This window comes from Colius striatus, chromosome 7, assembly GCF_028858725.1.
Source record: "Colius striatus isolate bColStr4 chromosome 7, bColStr4.1.hap1, whole genome shotgun sequence".
Lineage (NCBI taxonomy): Eukaryota > Metazoa > Chordata > Aves > Coliiformes > Coliidae > Colius > Colius striatus.
In genome coordinates, this window is record NC_084765.1 from 23,049,907 (window position 1) to 23,070,008 (window position 20,102).

Genomic DNA, 20,102 nt, shown 5'->3' on the forward strand with positions numbered 1-20,102 from the left:
AATTAATACTAAACGTGTGTGAGCACACATTCTTAAAAGTATTATGAGTTTGTAAATTTAAGAAGTTAAAGAAGTCGGGAAACCATACAATCACCCAGGTAATACTTTTTTGGCCTCTTTATGTAGTCTTTCAAGCTATAAAACATATCCTATTTCCCCATAGAACAGCTCGCTACACCATTCAGAACAAAAGTTACCAAAAGTAATTTTCTTATTATTAAGAGTGAAGAACTAAGCTTTCTCTACTACCTTCTGTAGTAGGTCCAGTACGAAGGGTAAGTTTATATGTATACACACACAGATATCCATCCTTGTTTCTTTTATCATCTTTGTTTGAACAACTCACTACTACAGTAGTCAAGTGCCTCAGAAAGGTTGTTATCCCCATGAAGTCATGTTCTTTTCATGGGCAAGGATCTAAGGCAAAGATTACAATAAATTTATAGTATTTCAAAGAAATATGGAGACCTGGTAATAAATTTCAAAGACCTAGTTTTACAGAACTTCAAAACAAGTTTTCTTAGCTCCAGATGCATCTATGAGTGCCTCAACACCAGTTATCTGTCAGTCAGACTACTGTGTGGAAGAATCTTGCTGATACAGAATACAATCATTTAATTAAAACTATCACACTACAGTGGCAAAAGAGGGTAAAACCATGTTTCCAACAGAAACTGAGATCTAACTTGCCTCACTTTTTATCCTCCCATATATATTCATGTACATTCAAAACAAAGATTTTTTTTAAGACTTGTGTTATTTTCCATATCGGAATTAATTCCCTGGGAACAGCTTCAGTGACAAGTATTCAACTTCTGGTTGAAGGAAAAACTTAGTTTAAAGCAAGAGGCAGGATGGAGAAATCTGTATACATGACAAAGACATTCTGATCACAGCAAATAGTGAAAAAGAATACTGGGGCAGGGTGGTTACTTCAGAAGCAGGTACTTGTTAAAAATGAGGTCTCTGATTTTAAAGAAAAATAAAACCAAAAATATTAAGAAAAAAATATTAAGAGCCCAAAAGCTTTTGATTCAGAAGCATAAAATAACAATAGATGAAATGGAAAAAGATAGAGGTTTCCACATAGCAACATCACTGCTATGACCCCCTATTATACATACAAAATACAGGGGAAAAAAAAAAAAGTCTTTATCTCTCTAAAGCTGTGACCATGGCAACCAAGTCTCAGCAACAGACAAGAGTGGAGCATTTCGCTCTCCTGGGCAACTTTGGACCACCAGATGTGACTGGCTAGAGACTGCTACAATATCTTATTCTTCTTCTGGACCTAGTATTACAAATTGCGTCTCTTGGTGTTAGTACTGCCCACACAGTTCTCCGGGTTCTGCTCTTACTGCATTTTTACTGGGGAGATCATGCATATTATCGTGCCTCAAGACAATGTATTCACTGACATCACATGACCTGTCATATCATCAGGCTCCAATGCTGTTTGCTGTCACAGCTAGAGTATTGAAAATCCTTCATATGCAGTGCTGCTGCGACCTAGTAACTCAGCTGAATCTTACAGCGTAACAGTGACATGTGAATGAAAAATGGATTTCTGCTGCAGACACAAAACACCAAAAGGAAAGACATTAAAACTCACCTGTTCTTTCCTTGACTCCATCAAGCTATTCTAAACAACAAAGGAAAATAAATCTGTAACAGGAATTGCTAAGATACAGTGAATGTGCTAAACTAGGCTGAACAGAAGTAGACAGCACTGGACTTAAAAGAGGTGTGTGCAGTCTGTTTATTTCTTTATTACCATCTGAAATATGGAATGACAATGACAATCCATCCCTTAATGCCTAGCATGAAAATCATCCCTGATTTGAACTCTTCTGTCTGATTGGACTGACCATGTCAACAGGTTTTTATTCCCATCATGGATTTTTTTTTAAAAAATACATATAATCTTACTTCATTTTTATATAATAAAAGAATGGTCAACTATCAGTTTTAAGAAACAATTTTAAACAGACACACACAGCTAAACTCATACATGTTCCACATACTATACCTACAATACACAGAAGTGTGTGTGCATATGTATAGATATAAATACAAAGATATTTGACTATTCATATAAATACAAAGACGTTTGGCTATTCCTAGTATAAAAGAACTTATCCTTACTCTTTCTGCCCTTAGCAGAAGCTAAGCAAAAGATAACATTGCCTTTGTTTTTCTTCCTGAGACAGACTTCTCCAGGCTTCATTACCTTTTATTATTCTACATCAATACATAGTTACTGAAAAATGACTCAAATTACAAAAACTAGGAAATATTCAAGTACAAGTCACAGACCAACCTGAGGCTTACATTTCTAAAACATAAGATGCCATAAAAAAAAGGGAAAGTTTTAAGTTTTAATTGAAGGGTAAGAAACTAAAACAAACAAAAAGCCCAAAACTAAACTTCAAAGCATAGATGTTCATGTCTATGACTTGTTTTGAATCATTAATATTTTCTAAATATTGTAACCAATGTTTCCTCATCCTTTGATTTTCAGAAAGGGATTTAAGTGACAATATAGCATGTGCAAATAAACTGCAGTAAAATGGCAAACTTCCATCTTAATACATACTATCATTTGCATCATATGTTACCTTTAGCATACCTAGAATTTCTTCACAGAAATGCTTTTTTAGAGAAAGCCTGTCTCAACCAGAAATTGTTTGATGTTGCATTGTGATAATTGTTTAATGTACTCTTGGCTCAGGAAGTTATCTTGTCTCAGTTCAGTAGTGCATAGCTGGGTTAACTCATTCCCTGCAATTTCTCCATTTCTCTAAGGCTGCCTCTTAAGCATGAAGGTGGGGGAAAAAGAAATCAAGATCTCAATCCATCTGGTGTCTGCCCTGACTATTAATGTTGAAGGTCAGACCATGACCTAAGAAGAGTTAAACTGCTAGAACCTTTTTCCCAATATGAAAAGCTCCCTTCAGCAGAGATACAAGCCTTGCACAGTCTTCAATTAACTCCTAGTAATAGAATCATAGAATCATTTCAGTTGGAAGGGACCTTTAAGACCATCAAGTCCAACCACTAACCTAACACTGCCAAGCCCATCACTAAATTCTGTCCCTCAGCACCTCATCTATGCATCTTTTAAATATTCTTCTGCAGGGGGCTTGGACTAGATGATCTCTAAAGGTCCCTTCCAATCCCTACCATTCTAAGATTCTACGATTTTGAGGAATGATGGTGACTCCCCCACTGGCCTGGAGAGCCTGTTCTAGTTTTTGTACAACCAAGCAAGGTTTAGGGCCCATAGTCTGTGTGCATTTACCGATGTACCCAAAGTTAAACACATTGCTTACGAGTATCATATTGCATAATTTTAAAATGAGAGAAAGGATATTATGTGGGTGTGAGTGTGTAGAATTTGTGAGTATGTGTACTAGACCGATTGAGTAGGATTTGAAACTACAGGTGTTCTCATTCACTCAAGTTATGGTAATTTTATAATAAGCTTAATTTTACTATCCAAACAACAAACAAGACTTTATTAAAACAATTCTATAGGCATTTCTATCAAGTAACACATGACAATTTGGTCATTTGCTACTTTTGACAATTTATGGATTATCATCTACTTAAGTGAACTGCATAGAGATCAACTTGGTGCCCCTTTCTCACAAAACCATTTCACAGTTACATCTTACTTCTGAAATATGTAACTAATTTGGATTTCTGATCCACAGGATAAGAAACTACAAGCAAACTTTGTTAGCTAGGAAAAAGGGAATTAATTAACAGAGTTCATGACAATGGAAGAGTCTTTTTTGCTTCCAAGCTCACAAAAATATGCATGAAGTATGTTTCATGAAAGACTTACCAAATGTAGTTGCCAAGGACTGGGTTCATTGAAAAATTTAAAAAAAAAAGAAAAAAAAAAGGTAGTGACTGCTAAGACTTTGACCTTAACTACACCATTGCCTCCAGCATATGAAATGCAACCATAGGATTTACCAGCCAGACCACACTCACCCACTCAAATCTGAATCTGACCAATGACCTTAAGAGAAAAAGAGAAAGCTGGAGAGTCAAAAAAGTAAAATGAGAAAGATATCTAAAGACTGTAAATCTCTAAATTTTGCAAGAACAAGAGTTACAGGAGTGTAATTGTTGTTGCTTCTACACCTATCAAAGCATCAATGTACAGTAAGTTAATGACCAATTTTACTTTGATACAATTCTAAGAGTTTCATTAAAACTGTGCAACTTATTTCCTTAGAGTCACCTGATGACGCTTAAGTCTTAGTTTTCTGAACAGTGTAATCACTAATTTCTAAGATGAGAAAAGTTGTTAGACATACTAAATGAGCGTCTACTTAAAAAAAACCCCAAACATATCCCCCACACACTCTGCAACTGATGTGATATTTTCATATAGTTTAACAGAGCTTTAGAAAACTACATACAGATTATCTTTAGACAGTGTTTGAAAATGTTCCAGCATGTTTGACCATCAATATGATCAATGATTTCATCTACAACACCACTACGTGCAGAGTATTTCATTTTCTCCACAGCAAGGATACTTTCAAAATAGAAAAGGTTTTATGTAACAGTCTGAACTATTCAATGTGGCATTAACAACACAAGAAGTACTTTCAGACTATTTTGAACTCTTGTCTACTTTTTATAAAGAGGTGTTCATGATAGAAATGATCACAGAGACACATATTTTGAGGGCCACTAATCTCATTAAAAGCTTATTTTAATTTACTGATACCTGTGTAGTTTTTAAATGCTTGAGCTCAAGTTCTTGTGCTTGATAGCTTGACCACCTTGTGACAGTCAATCTTCTGTGTCTTTCTCAGTGAAAGCATTTCAAACCATTTATCATTTATGTTGAAGTTATGAAACATATAGGTATTTTATTAAATCTTGAAGTATGGACTGAAAGCTGACAATTACACTTCCATGAAATACATTGTCAATGTCTTGTTTCCACCACAATGACAATTTTCATTGAAGCACCATAACCTCTTCTGTTTGCTTAAGCAAGAGAGGTATCTATAGAATCCATCCCACATGATGACATACATAGAACCAGTCTTATTACTGTGAATGGAACTGAGAGTCTTTTATTTACCTCTATTAAAAAAGTCAAACTACATACATATAGGAAGTTTTAAGTATCATAATGCTATAAACATAATGCTATGTTTGCTAAAACAGGTAGTAATAGCAATTGAATTGAGGTAGCAGGCATTTTTATGCAAGTCTCTGGTGCATTGTATACATTAAAACATGTTTTTTCCAAATTCTGTAACACCTATAATGTTCCAAGAATAATTCTACAGAAAGCATTGCCATTTTTAGAATTCCTGCTCTGTTTAAATGCAGAAGTTAGAACCCAAAATAACTGCAATGCTCATGCACTTGACAGGAAAATGGCAGAAACATTGTTACTGACCAGATCAGATGTGGTAATTGACATGGCAAAACGCAAGTATTACATTCCAAAAGGATTCAAGCAGGGCACAAATACGGAAAGCAAAGCACATTAAAGGCAAGGATAAATCAAAATATTATATGGATATTTATTTAATATCCGTCCTTAAGAATTCAGAGGTACATGAAAAGAAAACTCAATGCAGAAATGCACAAACCTGATTTGTGCAATTAGATCTGTAGAAATGGTCTCATCACCAAGCTTTTCAAAGCTGAACTTAATAAAATTATTTTCCTTCACCTACATATCTCTCAAGTGTAGAGTTATATAACTGTACTTTAATACCTACATTTTTCTCTATTTTGTTATCTATAGTAATTTTATTTTATGTAGAAAACTCTAATTATGTCCCTTATTGTTTAATAATTTGTCCTGTGTGTTTTGAAATAGCATAGAATTATCAACAATTAAAAGATATAGATCTATAAACAATTCACAGGTGAGGAAAGTCATCAAAGAAAGAAAATAAAAGTCATGCAGGTACTTAATAAAAAGTTTATTACAACATTTATAAAAAATCCCTTATAAATTATATTTCACAGCAGTGCACATGTCAAGAAGATACAGTGAAATCACCACTGTCATGAACAGAAACACAAAGCACTAAATATCACTATGATCACCATAGCTCTTGAACAGACAGTAAGTACAATGTGAAAAGAAAAAACATATTCATATATAATTTTCTAATTCAATAATTCATCTAAAGTGTTTTGTAAAAATGTCTAAGATATTTTCAATCAGAAAAATTAATGGACTTTCTGTTTCTGATGGACTAGTTTATCCTTAAGATTATTCAGTGCATTTACAAAATTAATAAATCAGGTTTTGTTTATAAAAAAAATTGTTCTTCTCTATGTAAAAAGCAAAAGATATGCCAGTCAGATTATGACAGAGGCTTTTTGAACTTTTGTTTTAGAGTTCATAAACCATTTTTAAAAGACAACTTCTAAACAGTTAAAATCTACAATGGCACTACTACAATAACATATAATGGTGTCCCTACTGAAAAAGATGAAAAAAAGAGGTTTTCTGCATTTTGGACAGATTTCCCTCACCACGTAGGGTATTGTTTACTCTGACACCATGGATGCGAGTCATATCTGTACTTGAATTTATTCTAATAAAGCATATTAGTGATAACAGTCAGACAATGCAACAAGACAATCCACAGTGTATTCAGATAAGAAATCTGTAGGATCATAGAATGGTAGGGGTTGGAAGGGACCTTTAGAGATCACCTAGTCCAATCCCCCTGCAGAAGCAGGTCAACCTAGACCAGGTCACACAGGAACATGTCCAGGTGGGTCTTGAAGACCTCCAAGGAAGGAGACTCCACAACCCCTCTGGGCAGCCTGTGCCAGGGCTCCCTCACTTGAATAGCAAAATAGTTTTTTCTTTTGTTTAAGTGGAACTTTGTGTGTTCCAGCTTCATCCCATTACCCCTTGTCCTGTTACTAGCTACTATAGGAAAAAGGAATGTCCCAACCTCCTGACATCCACCATTTAGATATTTGTAAATGTTAAGAGGATTCTCTTGTCTTGTCTTCTCAGCTCCAGTTCCTGCAGCCTTTCCTCGTATGAAAGATGTTCCAGTCCCCTGATTATCTTGGTGGCCCTGTGCTGGACTCTGTCCAGCACTTCCCTGTCCCTCTTGAGCTGAGGAGCCCAGAATTGTACACAGTACTCCAGATGAAGCCTCATCAGGGCTGAGTAGAGGGGGAGCAGAACCTCCCTTGACCTGCTGGCCACAGTCTTCTTGATGCATCCCAGGATGTCATTGGCCTTCTTGGCCACAAGGGCACATTGCTGGCTCATATTTAGCTTATTATCAATCAGGACTCCCAGGTCTCTCTCTGCAGAGCTGCTCTTCAGCAGTTCAACCCCCAGTCTGTACTGGTGTATGGGGTTGTTCCTTCCCAGATGCAGGACTCTGCACTTGTCCTTGTTGAACCTCATGAGGTTCTCTGCCCAACTCTCCAGCTGGTCAAGATCCTGCTGAACAGCAACACAGTCTCCTGGGGAATTAGCCAGTCCCCCCAGTTTGGTGTTATCAGCAAAATCACTGAGGGTACACTCTGTCCCCTCATCCAGGTCGATGATGAAGATGTTGAACAAGACTGGCCCCAGAATCGATCCCTGTGGAACTCCACTGGCCACAGGCCTCCACTCGACTCTGTGCCATTGATCACCACCCTCTGGGCTCTGTCATTCAGCCAGCTCTTGATCTACCTCACTGTCCACTCATCCAAGCCACACTGCTTGAGCTTTCTGATGAGGATGTTATGGGAGACAGTGTCAAAAGCCCTCCTAAAGTCAAGGTAGATGACATCCACAGCTCTCCTCATCTAGCCAGCTGGTTATGCAGTCATAGAAGGATATCAGTTTGGCTAAACAGTATTTCCCCTTGGTGAATCCCTGTTGACTCCCTCTGATAATCACCTTTTCCTTCATATGCTCAGTGATAACATTCAGGATGAGTTGTCCCATCACTTTTCCAAGGATGGAGGTGAGGCTGACCAGCCTGTAGTTTCCTGGGTCATCCTTCCTTTCCTTTTTGCAGACTGGCGTGACATTGGCCTTTCTCCAGTCCTCAGGCACCTTGTCTGTCCTCCATGATTGTTCAAAAATGATGGAGAGAGGCTTAGCAATCACATCAGCCAGCTCCCTCAGCACTCTAGGAAGCATCCCATCAGGATCCATTGACTTATGAGCCTTAACCTTGGCCAACAAGTCTATAACCTCTTCCTTTTCCACCCAGGGCAAGTCCTCTGCTGTCCTGGCCATCCTGTTATCCTTGCCGGACTGGGCCTCCCGAGGGTCGGCCTTGGCCGTAAAGACTGAAGGAAAGAAGACATTCAGTACTTCAGCCTTCTCTGCATCCTCAGACACCAGGGCACCCTCAGCATTTAGCAGCGGGCCCACATTACCCCCACCATCCTTCTGCTGCTGATGTACTTGAAAAAATGCCTAATTACTGTCCTTAACATCCCTGGCTAAACTCAATTCTAGAAGGGCTCTAGCCCTCCTAGTTGCATCCCTGCATGCCCTGGCAATGTTCCTATACTCTTCCCAAGTGAGGATGATTAAGCCACTGTGTTTTCATGTACTGAAGTGCAGTCCTACTCCAACACAGCCTCTTATCTTAATATCTTGCATACTCTCAAATTATTTTATCTGCCATCTGACTTAACCAGACACATTCTTCCAAATACATGGTTAACTACACAAATCCAAAACGTGTTTATTTATGATTTTGACCTTTTCCAGTAAGGACTGGGAACATATACTTAATTTTGACTATACAGGAGCCCTGAACACAGAAAAATACTCTTAAGGTACACGTTACTATCTTTTTCTGTGTTGCATTTACCATCATGTAAGACATTTGTCAAAATTTGCATTCTCTGGACAAATATTAAAAAATGTAACATAGTCAATGTCATGTTAAATGTACATTATCATAATTAAACAAAAGTTTCATTAAGTGATGTTATTCCATTTTTCATCTCACACTAAGCATATTATAAACCGATAGAACAAAACTTGCAATGCAAAACAAAATAGGAAATTAGTACACAATTCATTCTGTAAGAATTATGAACTTAAAAAAAAATCATATTAAACTAGTACTAATTGAAATACTAAATCTACCTTTGATAAATGGATAGCTTTTTAGATAGCTTTTTAGAGTCTACTCATTCTTTCCTCACTATCACTACATATTACTAGTGTGGCTCAGTACACATGCTGCACTGTACTGTAAATAGCAAGAAAAAAACCCCAATCTTTTCATTGTTTTACCTTATGACACTAGTATTTACTTTTTTTTTTAAAAAAGCAAAGATACCAGCTGCTTAGGAAAATATAAAAGCCATACAGATAACAGCTAATTTCCTTGCTGAAGTGGATTTCAAGTGGTGGCTATTGGAAGAAATACTCTGCACTTTAATTAGAATAAAATTTGTTATTGATTTTTATATTTGTCTTCTAGCACACATAAGTTTGGAACATATCCTGTACACATGCTATATTAATATTCCAAATGTATTATTAGATCAATATTTATTGTCACAGAAAGATGTTTCACTGTAATGGAAAGTTGCTGTATCCATATATTAAAATTTAGGTAAAATACATTCAACTACACAGATATTAATTCATGGCTTCTGTACTGTTTACTACTACTCACTTGCATATGCAATAACATTTCAACTTCAAAGAGAATATTTGAATTCATTCTGTAAATTTAAGGACTAAAAGGATAGGATTCATTTTTTTTTTGCTCGACCTGTAACAGCAACAGGCAATGAACTTTGCCCCACACTTCTCAACTTCTGTTAGATTCCCCTGGTAGTCAGTGGGCAAAAGATATCAACTTTTATTTATTCCTACTTCCTCCTGTTTATTACAAAATACCACAAGAACTACTAGCTCAGAGGTAAAGGGTTTAAATGCAGACAGAAGTCTCATGCTAGAAAAGGTAGAACACACTTGAGGTCAACTATACTCTTAGTATTTAACATATTTCAGCATAAACTATTCTGAAATGCCTATTTATTTGGAATAAAGGCAGTTCATTGTACTTAAGCAACTTCCCATTGACCATATAAAGTATCTTTGGCAATCTCACAAAAAGAGAGTACAAGAAGTTGTACATGTACAACAGTTGTACAAGTTTAACTGGCTTAGATTTTAATAATGAAGCCTTTAATCTGCTTGAGGTATCATCCTCTTCATTACCTGGTGGAAGGATAGTTTGAGCTAAACTGGTGTAACTCAGTCATAGATACTAGATACCCCTAAACTTTTGTAAAGTCACCTGTCAAAATCAACAGAATTATTGCTGACTCTGCAACACTGTAAATATTGAAATATTCAAGAAAATAAGTGTTCAGGGTTGGTTTTGGTTGTTTGGTTTGTTTTAACTGTAAACAGTGATATACAAGTCTGATAAAAGTCCCTTGCCTTTCACTTTAAAGAGTCAAAGCCTCAGTCACAGCATATCCAGAAAAGTAATAAAACCACTTTTTTATTACAGAAAGATCAAAAATTTGAATGTATGTCCAATTCTGTAATGGAACCCAAACATGAGGCTACCACTTTGACTTGATTCTATTTAACCACATAGCCAAGAAGTACTATGTGTGGCTGCGTGTTCATTTGCCAACAGATGAACATCATAATGAAAGGCTGCTGTGTTTCTGCAGAGGTTTTTCAGTGATGCTGTATATATCTTTCCCATACATCTGAACAATGCCTTGTCTACTGAGTGGCATCTGAAGTATCTACATAGCTCTTGATCTAGGTCAGGCCAATTTCAAGGATCAATGCCATAACCTGTCATGTTCTCCTGCAATACAGATATAATTCAACCGTAAGCCAGCTACAGTATTTTCTAGTAGGCTTTCCCCAGGTATTCACCCTAAATGGCATCTTTGAGTTACCAATGCATAATAGGAATGGAAAAAAAAAAGTTACTTGTTAATGCAGCAAATAACTGCATATTTTCTTATGTTCCAGCTATTCCTTAAGAGATGGTGACTGCAGCTGTCATACTTGCTTGATACTAATAAAGCATACAGAAACAGCAATTGAAAAAAACCACACATTTAATTATCTGCACTTTTTCTAAATATGCAATATACATGAGTAGTGACATCTATTTTACTTCCTCTAATTTCAAAGTAGGCAGTATTTTCAGAGCTAAAGGAGAGACAGTAAAAATATATTCTGATTTTTGTCTCTATGGTACTATTACAGTCCATGCTATTAAACCTGACTGATTTACAAAGAATTCTCTATACTTTAGAATGAAGTTATCCAGCAGTACTAAAAGTCTCATCTAAGATATAATTCTGTCTCCAGATCCTGAACTTCTATGCTGCCTTGGGCATTATATGTTAATAGAAACAGTAAGTTCTTACATTGCGAAGTCCATCAATTTGCATTTTGGTCTAGCAACTCTATATAATTAATGAGTTAAAGCCATTTTCCATGTTCTATGTTAAGCACAAAAGCAGCAGCAATGAATTCACTCCATAACATTTGCTGGATTTTGGGGGGTTTTTTGGTTGTTTTTTTTGTTTTGGGAGGGAGGATGATAGATGATGGTGGTTTTTATCTTGGGGGTTTTTTGGTTTGGGATTTTTTTTCTGGGTTTGTGGGTTTTGGTTGGTTTTTTTTCTTCTTTAAATGGTACCTTTTATGAAAAAAAGAAAAACCAAAAACAAACAAAAACCCAACAAAAAACCACCAAAACGCAACTTGTTTGTACCATTTAATCCTGTAAGATATTCTTCTGAGTAGTGCAGACCTGAATTTCTCTAACACCATACAGGGAACTGCCTTTTCTCAGGCCTGCACAGATTACTACTTCAAATCAACAGTGAAAAGCTTCACTTTTAAAATGACAGAGTGAGTTACTTAGCAACTACTTAGCCCCAGAAGTTTGGAATATTTATCATCTGTCAACACTCTTTCTACTTAATAGTAGGGATTCCATAGAGTAATAAAAATATTGAAAGAATAAAAAAGTAAAAAGGGGGAACTTACATAATTTCTTTTTTTATATATAGGATACACAACTTCAAAATTTTTACCAGAATATCTACTTCCACAAAACCCAATAAAATACTGATGTTACACTGAAGTGTGAAAGAACAAAACACAACCTCACTTCTTAGTGCGCAACACAATTCTGTTGTAAACACACCACTATTCTCTTGCACACACTAGTGTGCAACATAAGTCTTACCAAAGACATACCCTGACATAAACTAGTGTATTTGTTCATGATGTCTCTATAGTTCTAGAAAAAAGCCCTGCTAACTTTTAAAGTAACTTTTTGCACCATGATGGATTAAATTATGCTCTCTGATGTAATTAGCATAGTCATTTTGGGTTAAAGTTTAGAGGTTTTTTGTTTGGCTGGTCTGAGGGTGGGTTTTGGGAGATGAGCAGTGGTGTGTGCGGTATAAGGGAATTAAGTGTTGTATTGACATACTAAGGAGTCTGAGTCTCTTTAGAATCTAATTTCTTATAAAGCGGCAGATTTAGATTTGCCACTTTCTGAGGTCTAACCTTAACTCATATCATAAGAGCACCCGAGGAGCTGTTACACTGCATCCTACAAATATAACAACAGTACAGTCTATGATGGATCTGTAACAAGTGCATCGTAAATGTATCTATGACATTCAGCACAGAATTATTATTTTTCAGTGTTTTAGAGCTTTAATCCCTCATCTGCTTCCTTTTTTGAACAAAGTGATTAAGTTCTGATAGAAAATAAGTTTAAAAAAGTTAAAGTAAGGTAAAGATGACAGATAGGATGACAAATTTATAAGAAAACAGTATATTCTGAGGTCCTTTATGACATTTATTTGCAGACTTTTAAATGCACACTTACTTTCTGGTTAAAAAGTTCAAAAGAAATGCTAATAAACACTTAGGTATATAGACCTTCAAGGATGTCTCACTCTAAAATTGATATGTACTTACATAACAGCATACCTACAGTTACACATTTGAGCAGTGCATTTTTTAGGTGTGAAGTAAAAGAAAACATTCAATAACAAGATTTCACATGCCTAAATTTCTCAACTCTTTTCAACATGAGTTTTAAAACAGTGATAACGATGTAGACAGAACAACTGGAAACTGCCCACATCTTTACAAAATTCTCAATAAAAAATTGTGTATTTACTAAGGACTGATGAACATCAAGATGCTCTAGCTTCCCTATTTACAAACGGGAATTAGTACAACATCTTCCTATCCTACCTTTAGTACTTAACTACAAAGAAAAAGATTAAAATTGTCACTTCCTCGGAATTGGTACAAAACAAGTACCCAGGCAATGATTAGAATAATATTAATTTCTGTTTTATTTACTTGAAATAAGAAAGCATCCTAGACACAGCCTGCAGCTCTTACTGTTAATAGAAATACTAGTGGCATATTAAAAGTGCATGCTGCCATTACAGAGGGGAAATAAACATGAGATGTAGTAACACCTTTAAGAGGGATGAACACCTTGGAAAGGAAACATTCTTCCTTTTGGAGAAAGGAGAAATGGGCAGAGGGAAGTAACAACCTGCAGAACTTAAATTATCCTGATAGACTAGTAAAATGAAGGGATTAGAGGAATGACAAGACAGAAAAAAAGATCCCAAAACAGTAAGGTTGAACAAACCCTCCAGAAAGACTACTGGGCACAAGGGTAGACCTAATGCTCCCTCCTGACTGGAAAAAAACGCACTGAAAAGTGTACTATTTACATAGACGTGTGATATTAGAACACACATAAGAATCTTAGGTATTTACCAGAAAACTAAATTCAAAGTTATATAGGAAAAAACAACAAACAGAAGTAGGATAACAAGTTTAGAGTATCCTAACTCAGTCTAGCATTTGCTTTTGAAAACTTGACTCTGTTTTTCTCAGCAGTGCAACTAAAGCTAACACACTAAGCAAAGAAAAATAAAAAGCACTATATACAATGTAACCATTTCCTAAGATCACACATTCATTTTTTAATTCATTTTTTGAATTGTAAGATTTAAAAACAGTTTTAATATTTTAATTAAATGCAAAAATACGAGAACATCATAAAAGAACTTCATTTTTTGAAGTTCATATTATAAGTAGCTATAGGAATAACACTTGTAATACTAGGGTTTTTTTAATCTAATATAGTTCAATTTCATTTTATTCTATACCATTTTAATTAAAGCAGCAACTCAGTACATTTGGGAGAAAAAAATAAAAGTACCAGAAAGCATTTCCTGTGCCAACTTAATGACATTAAATAGCTTACTAACAGAACAGGCTTGTAATTTCTGCTATACTTATTCTAACAAGTCTTTAATTAAATGTAGATATTTTGTACTTGAAAACAAGATACATTTTCATTCACATCAGACAGCCCAGATGTAATAACTTTTAAAGGAAATTGTGATCTTTGTGTTACATTTATAAAACTGTTTTGTACAGTATTAAGGTGTGCACTTCCATGGTTCTAGATTCATTATGCACTTCCTTCTCCCACAACACAGAGCTCTGAGTAACATGAAAGTTGTGCATGGTAACATCTAGTACCAATACACTTTCTAATAGTTCTGTCTGTCGCAGTCTAAATAACTACATTTATTACTCTTGTGAATCAGAATTACACTCAAAATACTTGAAGAATCTACAGTTTAATCTGAATGACTGAGCTTTAGTTTTCCTGACTATGCTGCTGTAAGATTTTTCTATCATCTTCCACTAATAACTGATTATCAACTAATTCAAAGGGTTTCTCAGACTATGATTTTGCTGAAGAAAGTAGAACTTTCAGCTCTAACTTGGGATTGTCAGGAGTGAAAATGTAATCCTTTAAATAACTAAAGAGAATAACTTAAATTTTATTTATAGCTTCCAGAAATATTCTGCTCAGTTGATGAAATGTCAGTTGATCATCTGATTGTCAGGGTCTCACTTAAGATATTTTATTAGTGACATACATACCATGGACTATATGAAAATTTTATTTCTTGCTTGTTTATACAAACATTAAAATCTCTCCAATTAATGCACACAACATGTTAGTATTTCTGCTTTGGTCTTTTATAAATTAGGTTTGCATAACACCACAACAGACAAGTGAAAAAAAAATCCCAACTTCACAGGAAAGAGAACAAAAATCTATTCTTCTGTGTTCTCACCTGTTTCAATTTCCCAAATATAAACTGAATCATCTTCACATCCAACAATTAGCAGATTTTCAACAGGATCAAATTTTATCTTCTTCACAGGAAAGAGATGCTTTCTGGCATGCAAGAGACATACTCTCTTCTGAAGGTGTAGAATTGCTACTGAATGATCACTGCAAACACAGCACACTATGCTGTGGTCTTTTAACTGTAAAATAAAGAACTTTAGTTTCAACATTTTAACAGCAGCAGTTACATTCCTATCACTTTCACAAGCCTGGTAAAAGTTTTCCAGTGACTTCTTTTCCAGAACTGTAATTTTAGGAAGCAATGTTTTATTTCAGTCTATATCTCCAACTTGTTTTTAACAGGCTAGCTCTACAACAAATCTCCTGATAGGACATTTGATCTCATCTGATTTTTCAACTAAAACAAAATAAGTAGCATTTATTTACAAGAATTAGCCTACTCAAATAGTGATTATTTAACCAAATATACAGTAGGAGTGGTCCTAGAAGAGGAAGTAGTAAAAAAATTACCTTAAAGCAAATTGCTGTTCATGTGATATAAAATTGTCAGGTCTTATGACAGAAATACATTTTCTTTGGCTTTTCTAACATAAAATTGGGTTACAGTTTCATTTCACACTGTATGGATCTGATTCTGCAAAGACTTCCCTTCCTGCAAGCAATTTTTGGTGACATGGAAAAATTCAGCCCTGTAAAGAACACTGAAACACCATCCAAATAGGCATTAAATCTTACCTAGTTTCCAGAAAAGGGGCTAAACAGAGCCTTACAAGCATTAAGAATTTATGCCGTTGCAAAACAATGTTGGCATATCATAAGTATCAAATAAGTCTTCACAGGCTAAGAGGAAAAAGATAAAAATCCCAGTCCCATGGAATACAGTGGGGACAAAATTTGTTCAATAGAATTACACAGTGGTCAATACAGTAAATCTTCTAAATCTTTACTTCAAAATTCTCTTAAGAAAAAAACTACAAAGTCTCTAAATCTCATAAAACACAAAAATAATCATGCAAAGGACCACAAAGATGTGCCAGGAAGCAAAATTAAGCATATACATTTACATTGAAACACTAATGGGCAAAGTCTTTTGTTACTATATTCAAACTCCTGGCCTTACTGATGACACTTTTCAAGTTCAGAACTCAGGAGATCCATTAACATAGAAAGAAATTCAGAATCACGATCTGAAAAATGATGAGTGGAACATCAACAGCTTTAATACAATTTATGACTGGCTCTGGATCATTCTTCTGAATCACTGAAGTTACAAACTAACAGGAAATAAATGCCATGATATTAAAAGCAACTTTCAAAAAAAAAAAAAAGATCATTAAGTGGATTTAAATTAAGGATAAAAATATTGCCAGATAGGTTTTTTTCTCTCATGTATATATATATATATATATATATATATATATAAAAAAAAAATCTTTTCAGGTATCATTTATTGTGCTTTTACTTACTCTGTAGCTTTCTGGAGATCGCAAGAGCTGTGTCACTGGACCAGACTGCAGACTAAATCGGTGTAAAATGCTTCCAGTAAATATATCCCAGCAGATCACAACAGAATCCTGGCCCCCTGATAACAGCCAGCTTGGATCAAATCTTACTGATTCATCATGTGGATAAAGTAAACTAGTGACTCTGCTACTATGACCATTCAGAACCTTATAAAGTAGATAATCTGTAAGAAGGTGGTACATAAATTATTTCCATTAATAATAGTGGTTCCACATTTATAGTACACTTTTTGTTCAAAAGACTAAATAAAATAATCCTTTACATAGGATCAAAGAATTTTGGATATTTTCCTAAAAGGAAAGACAAAGGTCTGCACTCCAAGCTTTATCTACTGAAATGTAACCTTTTATTCGTTCAGCAGAAGGATCTTTTAGAGGAAAAATGATAAATATCACGACACCTCACAGATCTCATTTCTAGGTGCTCATCCCCAGAGCCATTCCAGGACTCCTAACAGTGGAAAGCACCTTAGTAGTACTAACACGTGACCAGATACAGAATGAAAAGAGAATCATTATCTTCCCTTTTCCTCATTCAGTCCCTATCACCCCTCTTTTTAAGAGAATTTTCAGAGAGATCACTGGAGGGGATGTTGGAAGAATGCAGTCTTCTGTGCTTGACTGAGATAAATTTTAACAAAATTGTTAAAACTTACCTTTCAAAGATATGTTTTCTAGAAGTCTTGCTACTGCAGTTTTTAAACCTAGTGTAACAAAAATTTTCCCATCTTCACATCCACACACAAGCTTATCAAGACTTGATATATACACAGAGGAACTGACAACTGCACTTGCAATCCCATCGTTAGATGCACAAAGATGATCGATAATGCCCTCTGGCATTGAACAATGTTGATCAAAACTATCCTGAAGAGCCCACGTTGCTGTAATTGGGATCTCTAGAGAGTGGGTGAGAAGTCAAGAATTAGAATTTTTTTTTTCCTACATTCATAACAACAGTAAAATATATATACATTTTCATATCTTTCTCACTTTCCCTAATTTATCCCTTCCACAGCCTAGAATGGAAATTTAGTAGTTACTATTCCAACTCTAGATCACATTTCACTAAATCCTTCCTTTTAAACCTCCCTATGAACCATAAGCGGGATCAGTTCAGTAAAACTTCATGACATCTGGTAGAGAAGAATTTATGGTCAAACAGTAAGGAAATAGGAACATTTATGTATTCAATTCCATAACAAATCTCTGGAAACTTCTTGTTGTTAATGTGTTGTTCCTCATAACTAAAGGCAATCATCACACAATGAATGAATGAGCATCCCTTTCTCGTGTGAAAATATTTTCATAGGAATTTAAGTTTTCAGGAAAACTGACTTAAAGACAGTTCTAAAAAAACATCAAAAAACCAAAGGGTATAGAATTGCCAAACCTTTTGGTGAACCATCATATGTTGACACAGGAACATCAGGAACATGCCACAAATTGAGCCTTCCTGAAGCTTCACCAGAAAAGAGAACCTTATAGAAAGGCTCCTTTCTTTCATTCACAAAGCCCATGACAAAAGGAAAACTCTGCCAAAATTAACAGTAAATCAATACTCTGATATGGAAGAGCTGATAAAATAATATAACAATTCATTGCATATTCAAAGGATTTTTTTACATGAAAAGCTGTAGAATTATAAAACAAATAACAGTTGAACCCTTATCTGTTACTAAGTTCTGCTCAGATCACATCCACTTTGCCTAGTGCAATATCCTTGACTAAGTCTATATCTTAAACAGAGAAGTGGAATGGGAGTGCTCCCTAGGTTTACTGTCTCTAAAACACTACATAAAAAAAACCAAAGAAACCCACCCAAAACCAAAAAAATACCCCACATACAGCAGTGAAACACTGATAGTCTTCACATCACAAATTCAGTACAGCTACAAACACAATAGCTTAAATTACTATAAAAAGTGAAAGTTAAGAATTATGCTTTTTACATAGACAGTAATATCTACGATCATATGACTATCATTCAGTCATCTGGAAAAAGTTAAACACTACAGAAGTATAATATCATTGATAAACAGGCTTACTGGCATCTACCTAGTTTCACTTAGTCAACGCTAAAAATCATTGTAGTATATTTCTCAGGAAAAAACACCATATTTTTATTTTCTCCTGAAGACTAGAATTCTTGTCAGTAGGTAGAACACCACAAATAATTATATATCTTCACATCCATAATAAACAAACTATGTGATAATCTAATGATGACTTACCCAGCACAACCTGTTTAGTTCTTACCATAAGCTTCATTCTCAAGTACCAATTAAAAACAGGTGAGGTGTCTAAGTGGAACTTCTAGTTGCTCAAAGCTTACCAAAAATCAAGAAAATTAGGACTGTCCAAGTATGTATACATTAGTGTGCCTGAGTTTACACCAGGCATGTACTTTGGAAGTGAATGCTTACGTTCGCATTGAACTGTCTTGAAGCAAAAAAATAATGATGCTTTTTGCATGAAAGTAAACTGGGAGATGAGTGCAGGAACACACAAAAAAACCTCACACCAAAATTCAAAAGCTCATCCTGTACTGTAGATAGTGTGAATGAAAGGTCATCAGCACAAATCAATTTGTTCCATGCATCACCTTTACTTAAGTAGTGTAGACCAAGTTGACTGTTCCTTCAAGGCATTTCAATAACATCCCTAAATGTTTGATATATTTTATTTACCAAATGGCAATTTGGGATTGAACTTTACATGAAGCATCTGCACTGTAAAGTGGTTCAGTTTATAACCTAAGAAGGGAGATTCAAATACATTAAGACACAGGAAGTTTTCTTGTCTCTCAGCTCTGCTATGAATTTTTCAGGAAGTAAGGTAAATGTTAAAGCAGAAATGTTATAAAGGGCAGGTAATAATATTTTTTAAATGCATACATTTTGTGGAAAGCATGTATGAGCTTCCTACCACCACTGTAACCTTAATATTTGCTAAGCCATGTGTTCTCTAGCTATTTTCCTTCACAATATCTGACCTTTTGGCATCCTTCAAGAGTTATCCTATCTGATTTTAGATCACAGCTTTTGGCGGAAAAGCTGAATGGCTTGTGTTATTGCCCTTCAACTAAAAACTAAACTTGTCAGGCTTCACAAGACTATGCAACAATAATGCTTTCTAGGACCATGTAGTTGTGAATAGAGAGAAAAAAGAGCACTAGAAAACCTCACACAGGTATATATATCTGATTTTTACTCTAGCCAGGAACAAATAAAAACGTCCCCTCATTGTATTTTCAAAAACTGTTTAAAAACTTAAAAGCTTGAGCTCGCATGCAAACAGATAAAGACTGCAGGCACAAATTAAATACATGCCTTCTAACAATTACTATTTCATAAACAGTATTAGCAATAAGACA

General features: G+C 35.2%; 1 protein-coding gene across 4 annotated transcripts in view; it reads right to left on the bottom strand.

The window, feature by feature from the left end:
- The window catches only part of WDR72 (WD repeat domain 72), a 118,417-nt gene that overhangs the window by 75,190 nt on the left and 23,125 nt on the right, over nt 1-20,102 (bottom strand). For all 4 annotated transcript variants that reach the window (XM_061999429.1, XM_061999431.1, XM_061999430.1 and 1 more), the window contains exons 10-13: nt 18,120-18,261; nt 17,383-17,625; nt 16,670-16,890; nt 15,187-15,382 (exon numbers count right to left, since the gene is read on the bottom strand). In XM_061999429.1, coding sequence (XP_061855413.1) covers nt 15,187-15,382; nt 16,670-16,890; nt 17,383-17,625; nt 18,120-18,261 — 802 coding nt within the window. The remainder of the gene's footprint in view (nt 1-15,186; nt 15,383-16,669; nt 16,891-17,382; nt 17,626-18,119; nt 18,262-20,102) is intronic.